Genomic DNA, 19433 nt, shown 5'->3' on the forward strand with positions numbered 1-19433 from the left:
AGGCAGATTGCCTATAGTAGACAGCCACAGCTGAAAGGGTCAATGTGGGTCTAAATAGTGTAAAAATGTACATCGCGTCAATGGGTGTGTGTGTGGAAGGTTTCAGGTGGTAAAGGCTGATGGGGACCACCCGAATCCCTGTCTGGTTCTGCATATCGGGTCCACAGGCTCCCACATTCATTAGTCCAGCATAGAACCCACATTTGCAGTAATCAAAACCAATCATGGATACTTAAAGCAATACTCATTATGTTAGTTATCACATACCCTGACTCCCCGATTCCATTATGTAAACAGTAGCCCACAGTCCTTTGTGGATAAGATCTCTCAGGAAAAAACCCACTCACAATCTGGTTGCCCCATCTGGCACAGTACACAGAAATAACCAGGGGGCTGGGTAACCGCCATTATCCACACCACAACAGCATAGAGTAATTGGTGTTTTCCAAACCCACCTGGGTCAGTACATTGTTATACCTTGTTCCGGGGAAAACGCCACAAGGAGCCCATAGTATTTCACACCGGTCTCATGGAATACACCCACTCACAATCTAATAGGCCAGCATGGCACAGTGTACAAAGCATGTCTCATGTGCTGGATAGCAATAGTGTATCGACTTCCAATGACAAATGGTGAACAGCATCATGTGATGCCCACCAGTGTGTCGTCCCTTGTCACCCCCCACTCCAGGGAAAACACACCTGATCGAACTTACTTCAGATAAAACACATTGGGTTAAAATCGACGTTCATACCCCTCGGACTGAGTGAGTTTAACAGATCTATCCATAATATTTCTCGTTGTAGGAGTTTCCTATGCAGGACCTCCCATGGGAACCTAACTTGATCTGTTCGAGGATGACACATTTAAGTTGTGCTATGGTGTGTCTTGCCTGGAGCAAATGGGTGGCAACTGGAGATTTCTGGTTCCCTGAATGTGGGTGTGTAACTCTGTTTCCTCTGATGATATTGGCACAGTGTGGGCAGTTCTGGCAAGGTATAGTGCCCCTAAAGGTGTTCTTAACTGCTGGCATCTGTATCTCCGCTTTTGCCAGACTCGAGCGGAGTGCTCTGTTGTTCCTGTAGGCAAATTTAGGCACCTACGGAAACAACTGTTACAGTCGAGGGTCCATGTGTAGTATCAGCCAGTTATTCTGGATGATACTCCTGATTCTGCCACTCTGAGTTCAGTGCATGGTCACATAGACCAGGGAATCACCCTCTTTGGGAGGCTTAGGTGTAAGGAACGTCTCCCTCTCTATAGTGCTTGCTTTGGCTACAATGTCCCCTATAAGCGTGACGTTATAACCTCTTGCCTTGAACTTTTACTCAAGGATAGACGATTGTCGTGTGTATTCAGATGGTTCAGATATGTTCTTTCTGTATCTAAGAAATTGACTCAAAGGCACGCTAACGATGCTTCTCTGAGGGTGAAAGCTGGTGACCAGACGCCAGCTGTTCCTATCAGTAGTTTTTGTAAATACACATGTCTCCAACTTTTGTCCCTTGGTGTAGACTTCAATGTCTAGGAAATGAATTACATATTTACTGGTCTCAACTGTGAAGCGGATCCTGTGATGCATATGATTCATCATGGTAAACAACGCCTGCAGTTAATCAGCTGGTCCGGCCCAGATCCCAAATATATCATCAATATACCTGACATAAAGGGACAAATGACATTGCCACCTCGAGGATGAAAGCACATGCTTGTGCTCAAGGAAATACATATAGATATTGGCATAGCATGGGGCCATGACTGCCCACATGCTGGTACCAGGTATCTGAAGGAAGAATCTATCCCCAAACTTGAAGAAATTGTTATTTAAGACTAATTTGAGCAGAGTAAGGACCAAGAGTCGGTCACCAAGGGACTTAAGATCTTAAGAGGAACCATTGCACAGCTTCCAGGCCTGCTTCTTGGACTATATTAGTGTACAGGGAGGTAACATCCATGGTAAAGAGAATGCCCCCCCCCACCACGAATTGCACATTTTCAATGTTTGTAGAAAGTGCATAGTATCCCTAAGGTAAGTATCCGTGTTCTGTATGAGGGGCTGTAGGATCTTAACCAAATATTGTGCCAAGGGTTCCAACAGACTCTCAGAGGCCACGATAATCGGGCTTCCCGGTGGGTTAACAAGTCTCTTGTGTATCTTCGGAAGAACATATATAACGGGTGTTATGGGATGTCTATTCTCTAAAAATCTGCGAGTCTTCTCAGATATTACTCCCCTACTTTCAGCTTCATCCAGCACTTCTCATATCAATTCCATCATCTGTGTGGTAGGGTTAAAAGAGATCTCCTCATAGGATCATTAAACAATAACAAATATATCCAAGTCAGTCTGGCCAAAATTTAAAGGCCTATACTAAGTAAACCTAACCTTGTCCACCTTCTTAGAATAACAAATGTGTTAAGGGAATACAAAATATAGTGTCTCAAAAGGAAATGTCGCCAGTCCTTTCCCCAGGTTCAACCCCACGGGGTCTAGCGAGTCTCTCAAAAAACAAAGTATGGGTGGATGGCACAGTTCTGTCAGTCTTGCACACTTTGGTTTACTGGTATAATTCAACCCTTCAATCTTAGGCTTTCTACTTCTGGTTGTTCAGTCACTTCCTTAGGCTTTTCCGGCCTGGCCCTTCAATACTATTATATATTCAAAATTTCTTACAGTTCTGCACAGGCTTCCTTCTGCTCAGCTCAAACCTGTCTCTACTTCATGGGGGTTCCCTTCGCCACGTTTTATCTCATATATCTTTTCACTGTCGAAGACTTTTAAGCCTGCAAGGAATTTACGTAGACCTCTGCATGACCACTTCAACCTCTCTTTAAACAGTCCTTCAATTCACAATCAACAGCATCTTGTGGCACCAATACTTCTTGGTCCTTATGATTCTCACTCTATTTGGTCTGCCCTCTTGACCTTTTCAAAAGTTCATGTGTAATACCAATACCTCTTGGTATTTATAGTTCTTATTCTCTTTTAGTTTCAAAGTTCATATTCAACACCAATTGCCTCTTGGTACTTGTAGTTCTTATTTGTAGTTCATATTCTTTTTTGCTTGCCTTCTTGGACTTTTTCCAAAGTTCTTATATTTTACTTTTGCCGTCTTGGCATATTTCACAGTTCACAAATGTTCCAAAGTTCTTATATTTTACTTTTGCTCTCTTGGCATATTTCACAGTTCACAAATGTCACTTTCTTCTTATTTAACTTTCTTTCCTTATCAAGGTTTCCTTTGATCCCTGCATGTAATATCTTTCAATATCTTTCAAAACCCAAAAACATTTCACAGAGACTTTCGAATGTGCGACTTCATCTGGCAGGGCCGCTCTACTACTTTATATCCTTGCCTTTCAACAGTTCTCTTAATTTGTGTTTTATCAGCACACGTGCAACCTTCAACTTTCAAATTACAGTTACTTTCCCTTTAGCATCAACCAGACTTTTGTTTCCCTCGATAACTCACTCATCTCTTTCCTGCAGTTCAAGGCTGCTTCCAACGCCTTTTCTGCTACTCCCCAACTCCGCCGTTCAACCTGGAGAGTCACAGGCTGCTTTCTCGCAACTTGAAGTCTTCTTTCCTCCGCTCGCTCGGCTTTGCTCTTTGAATGCCTAGAGCCTCCTAAAAGCTTGGCCATCCACCTTCCACAGCCTGGTTCGCATCAGCCTCGGAAGAGCTGTTCCTTCTTGTACCCAGCCTCGCTGAAAGTGTGCCTGTGCGTGCCACCTTTTATCTTCACAGGGAATTTCATGGTGCTATAGTCAGGTCCCGAAAGTTTATTATTACCCAATTGGTATTTATTTGATCGACCCCTTAGGAAGTCGTTCTGAGTGGACCTGCCAGGATTCACACCTGTAACCATGAGGTTTAACACAGTTCTTTGTAGTGGATGCCTTGTCTCAATGAGCTAAAAGCCCTGTTGCCACCCCTTCCCCATTTCAGACGCTTGTTCCTGCCCAAAAACTGCTATTGGGTTAGCACTCGGGTAGGTCTATGCCCGGTGTATACATGGTGGGGAAAATGTAGCACAAAAAGGTCTTTGTTTGCTGCCAAAAGTCTTTCAATAAACCTGGATAGGTTGACCAGTGGTCAAATTGGGCAGCAGTGGTTGGGAGCGGTACTCCTCTACTTAATTAAATTAAGTTTTACTGTTGCCATATTTTTATTTTTAAAAGAAACTGTTCCGGAATGGTTTAGTTTTAAAATAAGCGTGTAGGAAGAAGTTGAAACTTCCACTTCAGTGCAGTGTCCTGAACATTTCCTTAAACAGGTGTGTGTGTTTGGCGGTTTGGGTTGTGCGTAGGAGGGTACTTGGTGATGGGATTTGTGGGGTCTAGGGGCAGGCCAGCAGGGAACATAGTTCCATTACTTATTTTTGTACAATTCGACCACTGAGGTTGACAGATGTTTTTGTTGACAATCTCTTTGTTGACAAATTATTAGAAACTTCTGGAAAACTTTCACAAAGCCATGCATCTATTTTAAGATATTAATATTTGAAATATGTCTTGCTAGTTTTGTCTGCATGTATTTGTTATGTAAAATGTGTGTATAACCTACTTTTGTGATGAAGTCTTTCCACTGAAATGTCACTACCAAGAACCTCAAGTCAGAACCAGCATACATGTTAATAATTCACGCTACTCTGAATTAACATACTCCCTATTTCCCCTGCTCTGCGGCTCACAGACAATGTGCCAGCAGATCATGAGGCGAGTCACGCAGGAGCGCCCTGTGCGCACCTCCCTGGACTTGGAGCTGGACCTCCAGGCCTCCCGCACGCGGCAGCTTCGATTGAACGATGAGCTCCAGGCGCTGAGAGATCTCCGCCAGAGGCTGGAGGAGATGAAAGCCAAGGGGGAGGCCGAGCTCCCCCACTGCATGCTGGATGATGAGCGATTCCAAAAGCTTTTGAAGCAAGCTAAAAAACAGGTAAGCAAGAAACATGTTCAAAGTTGGTTCGCTGTAAAGCTGTCTGTTCTGCAATTGTTTTCCGCATGCAAACACTCTAAAACCTTTCCCCATCCTCTGCCAGTGGATCCATAATGCTGTTACCATTGATTAATATATTACAGAAAATGTTTTTATACTTGCTTTTCTGAAACACTAATGCGTTTATATATGTCAACAAAAGGCATCCACGGACGTCTTTCTTGTTGGAAGCGAGACCTAATGTACCCGACTGTTGTGCTCGGCGCAGCCGTGCTTCCACCATGAGTATTCTGGTTCTCCTGTTTTCTGACAGTGTTTGCTTTGCTTCCTCTGTAGGAGGAATCTCCAGCTCTAGCTTTAGGCCTGGGGCGCTATATTCTTAAAACATCGGCATACAGAATATACGCTTTCCTTAGCTCACTCATTGGTAGCTGTTGCTGAGCAACCAAAGTTAGCTCTGGGTTACATTGGATCACTTTGAATAAAGAGAATGTCTACAGTGTATTCTTTACCTTGTAAAGGGTACGTGAGGTAAGTAATTCCGGATTAGATAGGCCCAATCCTTAAAGGTATGTGTTTGGCCTGCCTAGGCATTGCTAAAGCATTGATAAAGCATAAAGTCAACAGTCAGCCATCTTGGCACTGGCTGGGAAAGAGTTCAGAAGGAAATCGGGGGGAAAGCAGTTGGATCAGTGAGGAAACAAATGACATTTCAATTTTGGGAGGAGTGTTTTTACATATTACCCTGTCAGGTGGGTTCATCAGCAAGGACCAAGAAAGACTCTTTGGGATAATGGTTTATTATAAGGGCTCTGGGGCTCCCATAGGCTCTGTATTTCAACCGGGTCTTTGTTTCTCATAGAAGACAGTGTGATAAACGGGTGGAATTTTGATTGGTTGAGTGTGATTCTGGTCCTAATTTTGCATAGGACCGAATGTTAAAGATGGTGCCAAAGTTAAAGGTAGCACCTTGCATCGGGACACTCAGGTGCTTTTCCCAAACTGATCTGGGTGATGGCGGGAGAGGGGGAGCTATCAGAACTCTGATGTTCACGGTGCTGATCTGTTTAGATGTTTATCTCTGTGTGCAGTTATACTTTGGGGAATGGCTGGGGCAAAGGGATTTTGATTGTTATATTTTGTGTCACTAGAAGACTCATGCCACCATTGTGGGGGTCATTATATGTACTGGCATGTCCTAGTATGTGCAGTTATGTAATCCCTTGCCCAATGCGGTCCCTGCTAGATGAGGGTTGCATTTGCTCATTAACATCAATAGGAATTGTAGGAGAAGGCTAAATGGAAAGAACACACAGACGCCTTGCATCATTTAAAGAGTCTGTTAAAAGTGTTCAAGATTAGGTGGTTTTACTATTCCTTACCTGATGATTTCCTGAAGGAACCAATGTCCCCATTGCTTAAGCATAAGGGGCGCATAGAACCTTCAGGGCAGATATCGCTGGTCAGGTCTCCCCTGTCTAGAGTCTTTGTGCTGGCCTGGTATGATGAAGAGCATGAGATTGGGGGGAAAAAAAACATACACATAATTTGGGACGGCGCAAGGAGACTGGCGAGACAAGAGAGCAGTAACACAGCTCCTTCAGGCACCGTGGTCTCAAGCGGGCCCCCGGCATGGAGTAGTCTCTGCGCTGTGCCACATATGCCAGAGGCAGCCCGGCTAAAGCCTGCGGTGAGTGTCGGAGGCAGCGCTGGAACATGAGGCGTCCGGGTCACTCAGAGCTAAATGGACGGTGCTGCATGTCAGCCAACCCCAAGGGCGAGACCGGGCAGTACCAGAACATTACCCTTCCTGGACTGTGTGAGCAGAGCAGCCTGGGGAGAAGGCTGCTCCCGAGCCTGGTGGCGTGGCTGCCCGAGCCAAACAGCGCAGGTTCAGAAGATCACCATCCTCAACCCGGCTGTGTGCTCAGGATGGCCCAGGCCGAAGATGGTGGGAGTCTGCGGGGTAAATCAGCCCCAACAGCCCGCCACAGGGCCAGAAGGGGCGGCTGTGAATATCTGTAAACACCTCTGTACTAGGCTGTGTGTGTGGGGCAGCCTGGACTGATGAGGTGACCTGTGAAGTCACTGCCCACCCCGCGGCTAGTCTGGGCAGGTAGCACAGCAGAAGGAGCAGACTCTCCAATGTCCCAGCGGCGGAGAGCACCAAGATTGGCATCAAGCTGGCCCCTCTGGGTGCGATGGGACTCCAGCACCCTGGAGGCCCAGAGCCTCAGAGGGTTGCCGGGGAATACCCAGTCTTAGTTGGGGGCAGGGCGGCCCCCACCTAGCACATGCAGACCTTTGCTACCTTGCTGGCGAGAGGACCCCATGGCAACATGGCCTGCAGGCCCTTGCTCTCACGGGGTGGGCCTGCAGGCCTAAATGTGAGACGGACTCAGTTGTTCCTCTTTGGGAGTCTGCAGCCATTCTGATGCACATGCCTGCAGGGGCTCCTTTTATTAGCTTTGGCCATGACAAAGCCATGGCCCATGTTAAAAGGGCAATGCACATGTGAGGGACACATTGCCTTAAAGGGGCAACACAGTTGGGAGGGTCACACACTCCTTTTTCATAACAAACAAAACATTTTTACTGAGACATAAATGATTCCCTCCCCCTGTTACAGAACGGCATTACTTGGGCTACTTCAGAATCATAAGAATCGACAACAAATAGGATGCTACACACATGGGGCTCACATAGTTATAGACATACAACACATATCAACACACTCGAAACATAATCAGCAGGTGACATTTGTGGTTGGTGAACTGCTGGTGGAATGTTGGCAGCTCGACCACATGTTACAAAACCTTTTATTAACCTGGGGTCAGTGGAAATTCCACCACTGAACGACGCCATTGCTAGCTGCTGGCACCATTTAGAGCATGCCTACAAACCTACAGGAACACAGCTTCACATACATTTAACTGGGACCACTTTAAGCACTTCATTTGCATGCAGGCTGTGATGCTGGAAATGCATCGGAGGGACAGGGCCTCCGTATCCTCGTCCTTTACTGCATTTTTATCGTATGTTCTGTTGTATTTTCCGTGCAGGAGTTCATGTGGGACTCCTGGCGGTGCAGCTCTCTTTTGGTTTGGTGAACGGACCCATGGGATACCCTTATGGCACCCATGGGTGGGAGTACAACCCTGTGCCCCTAGTGTATGTTTTTGGGCACCTGTGGATGGCCCGCAGAGCAGGGTATGGGCTGGTGGCAGCTCCATGCTGAATTTGACAGGTGAGCTGAGTACCCTCTATTTTGGGATACCCAGGCCCTGCCATTGGAATCAGTTGATTCCTGATGGAAAATAAGATGGCCCCTGTGGCCTCTTGCTTTCTATTACCTATTACCTTGTTTCCCAAAGTCCTGGGAAGCCCTGACTCTGTCCCTTCCCCCTGACTGGCTGTTGGGTGGAAGTTCCATATATGATGTTGTTGTGAAGTCCAGTCCAGACTGACTGGAGCCTTCCCAGTGACTGTATGTTGTGGGTACGCCCTGTGGGTGGGACCTGGGTGAATGGAGTGTGTGACCAATATGCACTTCTTGTTGTGGCTTTCTGGTTTCTGGTATGAGAGACAAAGACTGAGACAGCCCTGCCCGAAACTGGCCTGAATGCAGTGTGTAGTGTTGAATGGCTGGGTACTTGTCCCAATCCACATTCCTTGTTGTGAGTGTCTGAGAGGGAGGAGGATGGCCTGAATGCACTGTGTGCCTGATTGGCTGACTGACTGCATGAATGCCCTTCTGTATGATTGGCTGCTGAGAGTGACCCAGCAGTGTGGATGAGAGGCAAGATAGGATATCTGGGGACCTCTCACCACTGGAAATTGTTCAGAAGAGTTCAGAAGCTGTTTCTACACTTTAAGAGTAACTGGAACTGCTGATCCTCGACGCCCAGCTGGAAGACGAAGACTTGCTGTTGCATTTGCTTCGACCTGATCTGAAAGCTGCTGAACTCGTCAAGGACTGATCCGAGAGAGGACCTGGTAAGGCGCCCTCTTCCCGTGCTCCGAGGGACCATCGAGCACCGCTAACCTTCGCCGAAGCTCCCTGGAAGTCAGACCCTCGAAAGGCTGCCGACTCGAGACGGGACCGCTGAGAAGAACGAAGCGAAGCACCCGGACTTCGCCGCTGTCGAAGTGTATTGCCGTCAACCAGGGTTCGCAGGTTTGTGTAACCGCTGGAGGCCCGTCGAAGTTGTGTTGCCCAGCCGTGGGGACCACTTGACGCCGTGCCGCCGATGACCGGAGCCGCCCGCTCCTTTGCCTAAGAACATCTGAATCCAAGGACTCCCTTATCCGCAACATCGACCGCTTTGTCCCGCTGGAGAAAGTCGAGGACGACCAACCCGCCGAGGAGAATCCGCCGGTGGGTTTCCCGCCACCTGAAGGCCACCAAGACTTCGATGACTCAAACGCCCTTGTTGGGCCACAGTTCTTCCGAAACTCTTTGCGGTCCTGAGCAATCCGTCGCTGAGGTGCCCCGCACACCTCATCCTCGCAGGACGTCGCTGACGAGCACCGCCTGGATCGACATCGGGGTCTCGGCACCCTTGAACTTCTCATAGCTGCCGTCAACGACAAGTTCACCATCTTGGACGCCTCTCGACGATCCGTGGCTCCTGCTTTAAAGGGAGTCACTCAAGAAGGATCCTTCGACGCGTCTTCGAAGAACTCTACTCCACCAGGTACATTGGGGGGGGTAGAACCTTAATAGGAGGAAATAAGGCTATTGAACAATATATGGACTGGGCTTGTGCTATATATCTTTATTTTACAGGTTGCCCAGGTGGGGGGATCTCCACAAAGAACTGTGTCTATCGGTATAGGCCAACAATCTGCCTATTGTTTCAACCATCTTACGTTCCTTCCTATCTCTATTGCTGGTTTCCTCGTTATTGATCTGTGTGACATTTTAACCGTACAGTTGATGCACTTTAATGAGATTCGATAACATTGGTGGTACCACTTTAGAATTGTATATATTTATTATTGTTGATTTCCGAGTACAAAGTGCGTTATTGTGATCGTGTACATACCTTTGAATATTAATTATATAAAGACTGTGTTTTCAGTAATACAGTGTGTGGACATTCCTTTGTGGGGGTTCGGGGACTACACTGTACTTAAGAACCAGCCTGCATCACCTCCTGAGAAGCTAGGCCTTGATTGCTCGACTATGTTACCAATAATCTAGAATCTTGGCTGGGGTCCTCTGTGCCTCTCCTCTACCATACAGAGAGCAGAAGTACAGGGGGCGTGGCTACATGGCCACGGAGTAGGCTGCGTTTCCTGGGAGCTCCTGATGATCCGAACATTATCCTGATAAGACGGCACAGTTGCGACACTCATTTAAGTCCCAAAGAACACCCAAAGGCGTGGGAATGTGTGGAGGAAGCAACGAATGCAGGCTTAATGGAATCCGTGGAGAAACGATGAAGATATGATCAAAAGAAGCTGGATGTGCCTCGGTGCGCAGATGGAAAAGATGGCATCGCACGAACAAAGGAAAGACTGCAGCTGGATTGCCCGACCGTGAGCAGAATCAGCTGGAGTGGGCTGAGCTGATCCCTGCAGGTGAGCGCTACAACTGCGGAGAGGGTTACAGATGGGACGGACATAATTAGAAAGTACCGTACGGGACGCCCTAAGGAAGCGGGTAGGAGCCGGGTCCCCGCTGTATTCTGTATGCTGATGAGGTCTACCCGGCGCACATTGCCACCGACAGAGGACTACAACGCGGCGGTCCGGAGATGCACAACTCGCTGAAGCCTGAAACACCCTGCCCGTGAAGCGGAGGGAGGGGAGACGGCCGTGTGCGGGGCTGACTCGCTGGAGCAGCTGGAAGAAGAAACATTCGCTCTGCCGAGCATTGGGCTGTGCGCGAGCAGGAGCGCTGAACAGTGTGGCGGCCAGCATTGAACGCCCTCTCAGAGGGGCTACTGGTGTCGCAAACGTAGCCGCGCACCCGCTCAGAGCAGACGCGGAGATGCAGGCAACAGAGAGACCGCATCTAAACTAGCATGCTGCGGATATGCTGATAAGACACTACGGAGAGGGCATGTTTGGGAAGAAACCAAGCAGTGGATTGCGGACCCCGCGGGATTGCACGCACGGATGGGGTGCCTTTGTCCTGCTGCAGCGAGGAAGCCGGGTGCGCGCCCCAGGGCGGAGGCGAACGGATGCGAACGAAGGCGAACGAAGGCCTACCAAGTAAGAAAACAAAGGCAAAGACAATGGCAGGGTGAAGGCTGGGCCTGGGCGTGATCAGGGCGTACTACATGTAACTGCAAAGCAAAAGCCCCATAACCCATAACGGCAGCAGACTATAAGAATAACCCAACCTTCATTGACTTAGAGGACCCGAGCCCGCACGGGTGGAGGGTCCAGGGGAGTGCTGCTCCGCACGTGTGCGGCTACGGGACCGTGGCGAGTAAGCGCCCGGCACAGACAGACTGTGAGAGAGCCCTGCTCTGCAGGTCCGGTGGCAAGCCTAAAGAGAAGGGGGAAGAACATGTCTGTGATACAGTGGCGAACCACTTGCATGGAGGGCTAGAAGGGAATTGAATCCCCGGGGCCCCGAGGGAGAACAGCTGTAAAGCGACGCTGACGGTGGATTAGTGCCCCGTAAAGCAGAAAGAGTAAGGGCACAGCGCATCCTGCGCCCAGCACCACAACTGAAATTGGGGGCACACAGGCAGTGAGCACAAGTGCCCCCACTCACCTCAGTGGCAGGAAGGCACTCAGTGTGAATTGGTGCGTGTGAGTGGATTTGTTGGGCACTGCAGCCAGATCTGGATGTGCACAGGGAGAGGCCAGATGAGCTAGCGTGGAGCTGATGCCTCCAAGCCTGGGCAAGGCCTGAGATATTGACACTGAGCGGGTGCCTCCCCCACTGGTGGAACACAAGAGGCGAGCTGCACCACGGCATACGGCTGCAGCGCCATGTCCAGCAAGCCTTCAAGACTAAAGGCAAAGCAACCCACGCTGGACGAATTTGCCAGGACGCCGCCGGGCCCGGAAAGCGCCAGGAGCAAAGATAAGCCCCCCGCAGGCGGCATGGCTGCCTCGGGCATGAATCAGGAGGTCCTAGCTGCGATTGCAGACCTGAAAGCAGACTTGAAAGCGGCCTGGGAGGCTAAGCTCGAAATAGTGGTAGCTGAGCTGAAAACTGCGCTGGACCTTAAGGTCGGGGAAGTGCAGGAAGATGTGAATCTACTCCGACAGGACGTGAGGGCTCTGGCGGAGCGCACAGAGAACCTTGAGAAAGAGACGAGTTCGAACACAGCGGACTGTGCCTCACACAAGTCTGAACTACATATCCTGGTACAGAGAGTGGGCAATCTGGAGAGCAGGGCGGAGGAAGCGGAAGGATGCGCCCGAAGGAACAACATCCGCATTGTGGGGCTGCCTGAGGGGACGGAGGGCCACAACCCTACGGAGTTTGTGGAAAACATGTTGCTGCAGGAGATATCCGGAGGAGCCCTGTCTCAGGGATTCGCCGTGGAACGTGCGCACAGGACTCTAACGAGGAGACCACCGCCGGGCAATCCGCCTAGGCCAGTTATCGCCAAGATCCTTAACTACCGAGACCGGGAGAGGATACTGGAACACTTCCGCAAGGGTGGAACAATTAAGCGGGGGGAGGCAAGCATAACGGCCTACCCAGACTATACCCTGATGGTCCAGCGGAGCCGGATGAACTTCGGGGCGGTCAAAAGAAGACTGAAGTAGGCAGGTCATAAATACATGCTTCTTTACCCGGCGAAATTGAAAGTTTTTCACAGGAACAAGACTTTGTTTTTTGACACTCCAGAGGACGCCATGGGATGGCTTGACATGCAGGGTTCCCCCAAGGAGCCCGGTATCCAGACGGAAGAAGGAGACGGAAGAGATAAATAATGAGCATTGAGAACGCTGGGAGGGGGAGCGGTTTGAGACTTTGTGACTTGACTATAGTCATTGATATGACCTGTTAGTGGCTGAGACCGAACTGGGATAGATAATGTGTTGTGCGCACTGAAACTGGTGCTTCTTAAGGAGCCTAGGGGAGCGAGCCTTAATACCCCCATTTAGTATTAATTGTTAAGTGGCCATTAGGGCGACTTCACCCTACTGAGCACTGAGTATATTAGTCGGGGCTAGATGTGGGGGTACCTGAGATCCAGGGATGGAGCTGGGCAACAGTTGGGAAGGGTGTTGTTGGGGAAGGGAAGGGAGGGGGGAGGGAGGTGGGGAGTTTGATATGTAAATAGTTTTGGGGAGTTTGAGTTTTAGTTTGAACATGAGCCCATATAGCAGGATCACATGTTTGAATCCGTGTCGCGCAGGAGGGTGGGATTTGCTGGAGGTAGAAATGGGAGATGGGAATGAGCTATGGGGGACCTCAAAATAATCACGTGGAATGTCAGGGGACTTAACAGCTATCTGAAAAGGAACACGGTCATGTTGTACCTGAGGAGGCAGAAGATAGATATCGTGCTGCTGCAGGAAACGCACCTGACGTGAGAGAAGATGGAGGTGATTGTTAAGAAATGGAAAGGGGTGATGGTGGGCTCGACATACTCTGCGTATGCTAGGGGAGTACTAATCTGGGTGGCACCGCATGTTCCGTTCCAACCATTGCAGGAGGTGGCGGAGATGGATGGGAGGATGGTCATGCTGAGGGGACTGGTGGAGAATAACTAGATTACCATTATAAACACATATGACCCCAATCGGGATACAGCGGCCTACTTTAGGACTCTGAGTGCCAACCTTGGCATATGTATGGGCAGCGCAGTGATTTGGGGTGGCGACTTTAACTGTGTGCTTAATCCCAACGTAGACAGATCAGATAGCAGGGTGGATAGGCCCTCCCCAGCGGCGAAAGCATTGCAGACACTGTTAGACGATTTTCACCTGGTGGACGTGTGGAGAACCAGATACCCCCAAGAAAGGCAGTACTCTCATTATTCCACCCCTCATCAGCTGCATACGAGGCTGGACTATATCTTTGCCACGTCGGATGTGATGGTGGAGTTTGCCCAGGTAGAATATAAGGCGAGGGTCCTCTCTGATCACTCGCCTTTGGTTCTGGGATGGCAGTACGGCCCCCTAGGGCGAGGATTCCGACGTGGCGCCTTCGTGCTGAAGCGCTCAAAGATCCAGTCTTTAGAGAAGACATGAGGGAGGAGATTGCAAATTACTTTGCGGAGAATACGGGCAGCGTTGACTCGGCAGGTAGATTATGAGAAGCCTTCAAGGTGGTGATGCGGGGGGCTGCAATAGGTAAATCAAAGGGCCTGCAGGGTGTGGTTCTAACTGATCTACGATGGACAGAAGAGGAACTAGAGGGAATATTGAAAGGGGGATGCGAAGACATGGAGCGAGTACTGGGGCTGCAACAGAAATGTGCGGAACACTGGGAAAGGCTCAGTAACCTCAATTATAAGAAGTACATTGAGAGACAGCATGCGGGTGGGGATAAGACAGGACAGTTGTTAGCGTGGCTATATAAGAGCGAGGCGCCAAGGACCCCGATTAGATCAATAATGAGGGAAGATGGTAGCGTGGTGGACACCCAAGAGGGTGTCAACGAAGAGTTTGCAGAATATTATAAAGCGTTGTATGCGGATGAGATGGGTAGTAGCCGAGAGGAAATATCGGAAACATTAGGAGACATAGGACTACCCATGATAAGCGAGGAGGAAAAGGAGGAGTTAGATGCACCGATCACCCTGGAGGAGCTAGAGGAAGTGGTGAGGCAATTACCTACCTGCAAGACCCCAGGGGCGGATGGGTTCCCGAGTGAATTCTATAAGACATACAAGGCAGAGGTGCTCCCCCCGATGTTGGATATGCTCAACAAAGCGTTTGAGGTGGGACTGTTGCCGGAAACACTCAGAGAGGCGGTCATTATACCGCTCCCTAAGCCTAATAAGCCTGCACACAGCTGCGGCTCCTACAGACCTCTCTCAATGTTAAACCAGGACAGCAAGATATTGACGGTGGTCCTGGCAAACAGATTACAGAGAGTGATCAGGAAGCTGATACACCCAGACCAGACGGGCTATGTCCCGAATAGGAATATAACACATAACCACAGGCGACTCCGACGGGTGATTGAATGGGGTAGTACGGCTGAGGGCGAAATGGCGATCGCGTCCTTGAACGCGGTCAAAGCTTTTGACTCGGTCAAATAGCCGTGGTTACTGGCGGCCTTGGAGAAGTATGGCATGGGACCCGGTTATACGAGGTGGGTGGCGATGCTATATAGTGAGCCACTGGCCAGAGTTAGAACGGGTGCAGTAATATCTGAGAGGTGGCAACTGAGTAGAGGCACTAGGCAGGGGTGTCCCTGGTCCCCGATGCTCTACATATTAGCACTAGAGCCTCTAGCGATATACCTCAGACAGCAATACGACACGATAGGTATTGAAGTGGGAGGAGAACGACATCTGATCTCCTCATATGCAGATTACTTGTTGCTATACTTAAGATATCCAGAAGAAAATCTTCAGTACATACTGGAGGTGATGGCAAGGTATGCTGAACTATCCGGCATAGCGGTAATCCCCCAAAAGTCCAGCATGTTTCCACTGGGCGACTATAAGGGAACCCCTGAGACGAGGTTACCGGTGTTACAAATACCGTGGGAGGTTAGCTCCTTCCGGTATCTAGGGATAGATGTGTATCATACGGTGGAGGAGGAGCACAAGCATAATACCGAGGTGGCACTCAGGAAAATTGAGAAGTGTATGCAGTTTTGGGTTAAGTTGCCCTTGGCTATGATGGGACGGGGTGCAATGCTGAAAATGGTAGTCCTGCCGAGACTTTTGCATTACTTTAGCAATGTCCCATACATGATACCCAAGAAGTTCTTTGCTAAGCTTAATGGTATGTGCAGGGATTTCCTGTGTCATGGTACCCGAAACAGGGTGGCGCTGTGGAAGCTGCAGAATTTTTACGAAAAAGGGGGGATAAGACTGCCCAATTTTGAGGTGTATTATGTGGCAAGTCAGCTGCAGTATGTGGCTCAGTGGCTTTCAGACGAGGTGACCCCTGAATTTAGGTTATTTGGACATGACTGTACCCCATTTCACTTGAGAGAAATGATCTGGTTGCCCAAGGCCGAAATGAGAGAGCGCCCCAGGATGATGATGCTGGGGTGGCAGATGTGGCGTAGGGCGTGCCGGATGATGGAGAACCCATTTCCTTGCTCCCCGCAGGTGCCGCTGGTGGCGTTGGCAGGGGAAAATATGCAATTGAGAGCTATACTTAGGACCCATTGGGAATCTGTGGGGCTAGTGACGCTAGGAGATGTCTGGCAGATGGGGGCTCTTTTGGATTTTGAGGTCCTTGGGGAGGAGACGGGATTGCATGCGGGCCAATACATTACATACCACAGAGTTGTTCAGAGAATCCGGGAGACATGGCCTGAAACTTTGCTAGAAGAACCAGATGCCATCATAGAAATAATATATGATATATCAGAAGGTGGGCATGAGATTTCCAGGCTGTATGAGATGGTGATGTCTAAAGTTGGGAAGGACCTGCCGCAGCTGAGGCTAGACTGGGAGGCAGAGGTGGGAACCCCGATAGAGGATGGGATGTGGGAACGGGCACTCGAACACCACAAGAAGGTGTCAAGGAATGCTAGACTTAAACAAATACAACTATATATAACGCACAGAGAATATATGACGCCCTTGAGGATATCCAAGTTTGAAAATGCTGAACGACAAGCATGTCCCAAATGTGACGAGGAGAACGTGGATATGACACGTATTTTCTGGTTATGCCCAGTGATTGAGCGTTTCTGGGGAGAAGTGGCGCAGAAGTTAGCGGAGAAAGGAGTCACGCTGATTATAGACACGGCTTGGGCTTGTTTGTTGGGAGGGTACCCCAGATCATCCAAACTTAAGCATGTAAATAAATTGAAAGACCTGGCATATGTGCTTGCTAAACGAAGGATCGCCATGGGTTGGAAGACTTGTCACAAGCCACGGGTGGAGGTATGGTGGAAGGAGTTACAGAAATGGGCAGAGGCAGAAACGATAGTATGGCAAGAGTCGAACACTGTAGGGGGGGAAGAAGAGATAGGCACCCTGATGGCATGGAAATCACTCATAGCTGAATTGTTTGGAGCAATACAAGATCGGAATGAATCTACAGGAAGTGAGGCCCCGCCGCATGCGGCGGACACGGAGAACGATACACAGACGGGCTCGTGATGGGTGGTGGGAGGGGGGGAAGCAGTGGTCAAGATTGAGCATTAATATGATTATTCTTTTTGTAAAATGCACTGCGTGTTTGGTTGTATTTTGGTTTTGTTTGATTAAAACTAATAAAATTATTTTAAAAAAAAAAATAGAGAGCAGAAGTACAGACACCCCCCTCCAGTCTTCACACAGGCCCCCAAAGCTTTTAAACACATGTCCACTGCGTCTTCTCTGAGCACGCCCAGGACTTCAGGAGACAAGTTCCGGATAGTCATTACCAAAGGTCCCTGTCCGTTGATGTTACAGTTCAAAGGCCAGTAAAGCAGCACCTGGGGGCACCAGGGGCCACATCGGCTTAGACCCTTGATGTTGGGAAAGGCAGCGAGACGCGGATAGCAGGGGGTCTATGCTGCGCCAGGTTCAGGCTCTGTCAGTCCCTTGAATTTGGCAGGGCAGGTGTGTCAGCAAGTTACTCACTCCCATTTTCCTTGACTATGCTCTCCCAGGCAGGAGTGTCTCTTCACTGTAGTGGGACAGGAGGGCGCACAAGGACTCGTACAGAGCTGCAACCCTGACTGGCTCATAGCACTTCTTCTGGGTGGTGGGTTTGAAGGCTGCAAGACGTTGGTTGGCCGGACACAGATGATGGGGTGACTGGGCGACTTCTTCTCCTCCCCCAGGCAGGAGTCACTGCTTGTTGATGGGGCAGGTGATGTCCCAGTTCGGGGGTGGCAAGAATCGCACCCAGGGTCACACCAGCCTGGTACATGGATGGCGGGCCCGGCAGGGCGATGAGGCCACTTGCATAGTTCTCTCCCCCCAGGCAGGAGTGTGAGCAGGAAGCTGCCATTAGTGGAGAGTGCCCACCAGTGATAGGGTGACACTGGGGAAGGGTGTCGCTGGTGGCAGGCTGTTAGTACCCCTTCTTTATTCCGCTCTCCCAGTCAGGAGTAGTTGGTATTGTACTGCCAGCAGCAGAGGGCACACACCAGTGGCAGGGCGATGAGGACAAGATCTAGGCAGGCAGTGCGACACTGGTGGCAAGATTTCTGGTCTTCAATGCTTCCTTCACTCCACCTGGGCAGGAGTTTCTAGAATGGGCAGTGTGGCAGCAGCCTGAGATGTGCCAAGTGTTTCAGTGCCGGGTGTCTCACACCTCTTTATTTCACGTCTTGCCAGTTGGAGCTTCAGCTGCTGTGTGCCCACTATATATATATATATATATATATATATATATATATATATATATATATATATATATATATATATATATATATATATATGGTCAGGCGGGCACACACACCTTTTCCTTTCCTTCTCTGATGCATGACGTGCATAGCTGTTTTCACTCCCTGTTGTTTGTTTGTTTGTAGCACCAGAGGATGGAAAGCTGATTTCCAACATTCACCAAACTGTGGTTTCCAAGCACGGGGAGACGGCTAGTACTTTGGTGGAATGTCTGGCACCATTCTCATCTTTTCAGCACACTCCTATACTTCCTAGCAGGGCCATATACCTGAGACACTTGTTCGAGCTCATGCATCCCAGCTGTATGGGACGTGCTGTAGGGAACAGTCACGGCAGCACTGTATAGATCTCCGCTGTGCAGCCCTGCATCTCTGCAGGGGCTGGTCTCCCGTAGTATTGCGCTGACATGGAGCACCTCTCTTCTGACACCGCCAGAAGCCCAGGATTCGTCGTTTCAGGCTCCGACGTGGAGCTACTGCACTCCGCTTGGATGGCCCCGGGATATGGGGGGTGAGGCTATGCATTTTCTTTTACATGCCCCACTCCCCCCACGTTGACCTGGATCGCCTTCTTTATCTCTGCAACTCTGAGCACGGGGCACTTTAATTCACTGCAACATTGGTCCGGGATCATGGGGGCTGGGCGGCTTAATTGTCGGCTGGCCCAAATAGCCAAATGGCTGCTTGCACGTGGGGGGAGGGGTCCTTCCACACACTCACCTCCGGCATCAGGATCTCATTGTGAGTGAGAGGGGCCTCTCCTTCCTTACACACCCATGTAGTCAGGAACCATAGGGCCCATAGATTTTGTTCTGACTGTGCCCACTTTGAGTGCTTGATTTGGTCTTTTGCTCTGACATGGGGCACTTCAAACATTCACAGCCTCCTGCCCCTGGATCTCCATTTCATATTGCCACAGGGCCTCTGTTCCTAGCACTTAACTGATTTCTTCGCCAGAGGCCCTGGATCTTGCTGTGCTCTCCCTGATATATTTTCGCTGCCATGCCAGTGTGTTCATAGTGCGCTTTCCTGG

The 19433-nt window shown here is 49.6% G+C and overlaps 1 protein-coding gene across 1 annotated transcript in view; it reads left to right on the top strand.

Annotated features, from left to right (window-relative positions):
• The window catches only part of WWC2 (WW and C2 domain containing 2), a 2565136-nt gene that overhangs the window by 2471789 nt on the left and 73914 nt on the right, over window positions 1-19433 (top strand). Inside the window, exon 21 of the mRNA XM_069631472.1 lies at window positions 4699-4941. Within this exon, the coding sequence (XP_069487573.1) occupies window positions 4699-4941 (243 nt within the window). The remainder of the gene's footprint in view (window positions 1-4698; window positions 4942-19433) is intronic.

Source organism: Ambystoma mexicanum, chromosome 6q (assembly GCF_040938575.1).
Source record: "Ambystoma mexicanum isolate Mex_15411 chromosome 6q, UKY_AmexF1_1, whole genome shotgun sequence".
Taxonomy (NCBI): domain Eukaryota; kingdom Metazoa; phylum Chordata; class Amphibia; order Caudata; family Ambystomatidae; genus Ambystoma; species Ambystoma mexicanum.